At 34.2% G+C, this 5,937-nt stretch overlaps 1 protein-coding gene across 1 annotated transcript in view; it reads right to left on the bottom strand.

Annotated features, from left to right (window-relative positions):
* The window catches only part of LOC106457157 (ras-related protein Rab-32B-like), a 37,515-nt gene that overhangs the window by 14,267 nt on the left and 17,311 nt on the right, over positions 1-5,937 (bottom strand). Inside the window, exons 4-5 of the mRNA XM_013916544.2 lie at positions 2,872-2,968; positions 321-377 (exon numbers count right to left, since the gene is read on the bottom strand). Of these exons, the coding sequence (XP_013771998.2) occupies positions 321-377; positions 2,872-2,968 (154 nt within the window). The remainder of the gene's footprint in view (positions 1-320; positions 378-2,871; positions 2,969-5,937) is intronic.

The raw sequence follows: 5,937 nt of genomic DNA, 5'->3' as shown, positions 1-5,937 counted from the left end.
AAATTTCATTAACATATGCTTACTAATTTAAAAATTGATAGCATGAAAACTATAACAAGAACAAAATAACAAGCCCATGCTGAAGGAGATAATCTGTTTGTTCCACTGTTGAAAGCAAACAGATATAAAAAATCTGATGCAGCAGCATCTCTGTATAGTAAGCATGTAAAATTTAAAATAACTTGTTTATATGGTTTTTCTTCCTAACTGAAGCTAACTTGGGAATTAGTTGAAAAATTTGAATACTATAAAGTGTAAGATTTTCAAGTAAAAAAAATCTCAAAAGTAAAGCATTTTATAAAAAGAACTATTATACTTACGCATACTTGTAATATACACGGGTCATATACCCAAAACGTTCATGGCCTGCAATATCCCTGAAAAAGCACAGAAGGACAAATAGTTTATTAACTTAAAAAACAAAATGTTTGGAATGTAAAGAAATTAGGAACCATACATATTGAAAATTAAAAAAAAAGCCAAGAAACCCAATAACCCAAAAGTTTTCAGAAAATAATTTCTTTTTTTCTTAATTCAACCTTGTAGAAGAAATAGTCTACTTTCCAGAAATGAATATTGGTTATCTGCATTCTTAGTGATTTATCTTTTACTTTTTTATTTTTTCAAAATGTCTCAAATAAACAAAAAATACCTCTGATTTTTGTTCCCAACTATTACATATTTTTACTGTGCGTGTTTATAGAGCTTTTTCTGTTACTTTTAAAATGGGGCCTGGGGTTTTCTAAAGTGTGAATTTTATGTTGTTCTGCTGATAGTTGTGAACTTTGGTAGATATAAAATTGAACAATAGAAAATACAAAACACGGTTCTACATTATCGTCACTGATTAGTCTTTTTTTGATGGTGACAGACTTTTAGAGTGAAAGTTTACATTATTTAAAGCTTTCTTACTGTCTATTGGCATATCTTTATTGCTTAAAGCTTGTGAAACCTGTAGTCCTATCGAGCCCAAGGTGCAGATCAGCATGAAATTGGTAGGCCCTATTATGCCAGTACTGTCGATGATAACATAACAAATGCTGACTCTTACTCATTTTCTCAATCAGTTTAGATTGAAAACCAAACCTAGAAGGTGTGCAATACTTTTCTGCATCTTTATTTAGCATTTTCTTTAATTAATAGTTGCTGTTAGAGACATTTTATCATATGCTGTAAAATGGTAATATAGAGACATCATATGCTGTAAAATGGTATAATGTCACAAAAACAAAATCAAATACTGTAAGAGATGTTTAAAGTGAAACACATTATTATAGTTAAATAAAGGCTTTAGGTAGGTTAAATATAAATTTGTTTTCATACATTTCAGTAACAATGCACTTGGGAATTTTCACTCCATATTTGGAAAAATGAAGGTTTGTTTTTTTCATTGGAACAAAGCCAACATTGAGCCTTAAGTTGACACTAGAAAAAGTCCTGACTATAAGCCAAATAACACTTCTTCAATTTTTATTACCAAATGTTTTGTAAAGAAACAGTATTTACAGTGCCTGTACAGTACTGTTTTCTGACTAGTACATCACACTTATATAAATGTTAATTCATTATAGGGTTAGCACAGTTATCTTGATGCTATATTTATGGTAGGGAATAAAAACAACAAAGACTGAAATAATTACTTTTGATAAAAGATAAGGAAATACTGGATTGTGGAGTAAATTTATGGATATTTAAAGGAAAGTAGACTGATCAGTTAGAGGCACATATACATTAAAAATTTCCAGTCATGATAACAAAACCAATTATTTTTAACCGCTCACAACATGGGTTGATGATCAACTTGTCTTTAAAAGTACTGCAAGATATAACATATAAGCAGCATTCAGTCACTGTCAAAGGTTCTAGTATATGGTACCTAACTTTTAAAGAGATTGTGATAAATATGTGGTGAAATGTCCTTGTATTATTAATAGCACATTGTTAGTAACAAAATGAATTGATTTTATAAAACAAAGACAATTTGTTCCTGTAAAATATTTCACATTCTTTTAGCAAATTTGAACTAATGTACATACTTTTAAGCATGCAGGATTCAAAGTAAATTGTTTTACATTTTTAAAGGTTAATTATTAATGCTTTTCTAAAAGAAAATACTAAAATTGATCAAGTGACTAAATTTATTCATGTTTCCTCTTTCTTGAGCTATTCTTACTTATTTTTATATCAAATATAGCCAAGAAGCATTTGTACAACGTTTTATTCATGATATGCTAAGTCTGGTAAACTCAAACTATTTGAGTAGTTCATTATTATGGCTGTTTCTTTCAACAACTTCAAAAACTTAAGCCAAATAACCAATTAGATAATGGTTTTGAGAGATAAAGTTATTCTTTCTGCTCACATAGTCAAAAGTGATTATGCAAAAAAAAAAAGTGGTACTGATGAATGAGGTTCTTCAAATTTTATATTTTATTGTACAGTATTAAACAGCAAATGTTTCTTAATTTTTCACCTCACTTTTAAGTCACTGGCAAGAAGACTAATGCTAAGATGAGTATTTTCTTAATCAGTATGCTCACATTCAAAACATTTATTCCATAATATGGTTTTGTAAAGATGACGATGTAAAAAAACTTGATAAATATTATGATCAAAATATTAATCAAGAGATCACAAAAACATTACATGCTTTGGGAAAGAAAAACAGTGTCTCTAAAGTTAAAATAATGTGAATTTGATACCATTGAATGCTAGCATAATATACCAGGGATTGAAACTGCATAAGTACAAAATACTTACCAAAAAATGACAACAAAACATTTAATACAAAACCTTCTTACATAGATTTGTGTGTTTAGAAAAGCACTTCATTAAATTTATTTTGCATACATGGTAGAAGTGAGAACTTACCACAGCTGCAATGTTATGTGTGTTTTGGGATCCCACAATATGGACTTTATAGCAAAATCTACACCAATAGTGATTTTATAATACTGAGAAAATACTCCTACAAATGGATAACAGGAAAATAAATCATCATATATTTTCAGCATAAAACAATATGAGAGTATGAAATACTAACAAAACATCAAACAGCTCACTTGTCATTTATAAAAAAATTCAAATTCAACAATGTTTTATTTTTACCTAATCCACATATTATGTAGGAAGTATTTAAGCCTCATACATATAGATGACAAATATAAAGGTCCTCATACTCCACAGATAGTACATATTAGGTTTACTTAACCCTCACAGAATGTGGATGATTAGTGTAAAGTTTTCAATTTCTACCCAATGTGGATAGTAAATATATACATAAGACCTATCAAATTTTCATACATCGTGGATAACAAATATAGTCTACTTAAGTCTTCACATGTGTATGATAAATTAGTTTTAGATTTTCCTTACCTGAAAATGTATTTATGATACATACTTACCTCTCTGCACACAGTAGCCATTCCTCATGCATTTGCCTTTGAGATTTTGCAAATGCCAGTAGCCTTGAGCTATCACCCACCTATGACATGTTATTACACAAACAGTGCTAGTGCATGATGTAAACATCATGCAACATTAACCCTATTTCAGAAATAAACGGGAGTATGCTAAAAATGGAAAAAGAAATAAGGCACTTACTCATTCAAGACAGTGAGTAGACTGGAAAATGGCAACTGGAAGGAAGAAATATTCTGAGAGAGAAGAAACTGCTAGATGGTGGAGAGAAAGGAGCTGTGTGTGCCATGTAACATCAGACTTCCAAATTGGACATAAAGGGTGATCAGGAGCAGTACAATCATAGAGGGTCAAGATCGATGGAAAAAATATGTGAGAAAAGGTACAATCTTCCTTCCAAACTGCTAAAGTCATGAAAAAACAAGTTAGGGAATAAAATCAAATATCTGCAAAACAATGTGTGGGAGGCATCCACTGCATAAAGATCAAATCTGCAATGACCACTAGCAAGAAGGAGAAGGGAATATATTTTAAGAGAGAGATGGTATGAGAAGCAAGTGGCTCAAAGAGTACCTGGGGAACAGCATGCAGAACCACATCAAGATTCCAGTCAGGCAAAGGAACCAGATGAGGGGGGATGATGAATTAGGAAAGACCACAAGAAAGTGGAAAGAACAGGGGAGGAAAAGACAATCATTATGAAAGAGGTGAAAGGTAGTTGATAAGGCCACCTGATAGCCCAATAATTCTTGGTGAAAAAAAAAGGTAAAGAAGGCCATAAGGTTGGCAACAGTTGGATGGCCTTATGGTAGTGGGTGGTGGATGGACCAGCAATGAAAACACACCATTTTCATTGATAGATGGAGAGTGTAGAATGGAAACAAAAATGGGATAACAGAAGGGCTAGATAGTAAGAGAAACCTGACCAGTCAAATCCCACTCATGAAGTCAAAGGGATAACACTCCCAGGTGAAAGAGAGACATGTGAAGTTGGAACAAGAGTGGCTGAGATGGAAGCAGGAGAAGAGGTGTCTTGTATGCCAGTTAATGAAGAAGAGAAAACCCAGACTGAGATGGCTAAAAAGGTGCTACTAACAGGACCTGAGAAAGCATGTAATGAATCAATGCCAAGACACACAGTAGAAGATGAAGAGGAGGTCACATCTAAAGAAAGAGATGAGACCAGGCCTGGCTGAGTGCATTCACAGCCAGAGTTACTGAGTGAGGTACCAGGGACTAGAAGAGGGAAGAGTTTGGTATTGTGAGGAGTGGCAAAGGTATCAATCAATGACATGCACAACTGCAAACAAATCCAACAAAATACCAGAGGATGAAGTGACTGCTTTGTAGGAAGAATCCTGTCTGGTTGAGGCTTGATCTGCCACCAAGTTCAAACCTAATGGGACATAGGAGTCTGTCACATGAATCCAATGTGAGTGGGCCAAAACAGAATCAAAGGTCACTGGAGCAAGTTCCACCCTACAATTAATATAGGAAACAACCATAAAATTATTGGAGTGGATCATAACCAAGTTATCCACAAGTGAAGGTACGAAATAAAAACACATCTGACAGATGGCCAAAGAGATCCAAAACACTGAAGAGAAAGGTATGTTCCATAGGAGACCAAACTCCTGAGGCAGTGGAGTCATCCAGAAATGTGCCCAACCAGTAAGAGAAGTGTCAGTGAAGAGATGGAAACCCAAATGAGGATGGGGGAAGGGGGGTGACAATGGGATGCCAATCCATAGTATTGGCAGGATCCAAACACTCAGACAGATCCTTGAGAAGAGAAGATGGCAGTCTAACAAGAGAGGACAGAGGATTGCAACAGCTTTTCCAGTGGTCCCTCAAAGTCCATTGAAGAAGCCACATGTGAGCCTGGCCTAGAGGGACAAGATGTTCTAGAGATGCAAAAGTCTCCAAAAAAAAAGACAGAACTTGTCACTCAGGACGTATAGGAGATACAAGAATATAGGTGACTAAAAGCTCTATGTCTCATAAACAAATGGAGGAAGGCTAAGCGCAACTGAGTTGAGGATTGGAAAAAAATTTCCAAGGTGACCAAGCAATGAATTGGAGTCAGAAAAGACTTGGAAGACTTGAACGGCCAACCCAGATGAGTTGTCTCTTGGAAGAAAAGTGATGTGGCTGAGAAGGAGGCCTCTTAACATTAGATGAGGAGAAGCCAGTGATCTATGTAATAATGAAAACAAAGTCCGAGACTGTGTGAACGTGGTGAGTAAAACGCTTCCATGACTCTATTGAGGACATAAGGAGCTGAAGCAATACCAGAGTGGAAAGCTCGAAACTGGTACACCTGATCCAAGTGAATGAAATCATGGAAATGAAGTAAGGATGGGGTAGTTGGAATATATCAAAGTTTTGTGACAACATGGGACCTATTGGTTAATTTTGGCTGTTCCATCGTCAAAAATAAAATAAAATGATTAAAAAAAATAATAATAATTTTAAACCCAGCCCTTTTCATTCATATACTTATCAAGCTTTTTCTTA

This window comes from Limulus polyphemus, unplaced genomic scaffold, assembly GCF_000517525.1.
Source record: "Limulus polyphemus unplaced genomic scaffold, Limulus_polyphemus-2.1.2 Scaffold298, whole genome shotgun sequence".
Taxonomy (NCBI): Eukaryota; Metazoa; Arthropoda; class Merostomata; order Xiphosura; family Limulidae; genus Limulus; species Limulus polyphemus.
The sequence above is the reverse complement of the archived record's forward strand: the minus strand, read 5'-3'. Positions and strand labels throughout refer to the sequence as shown.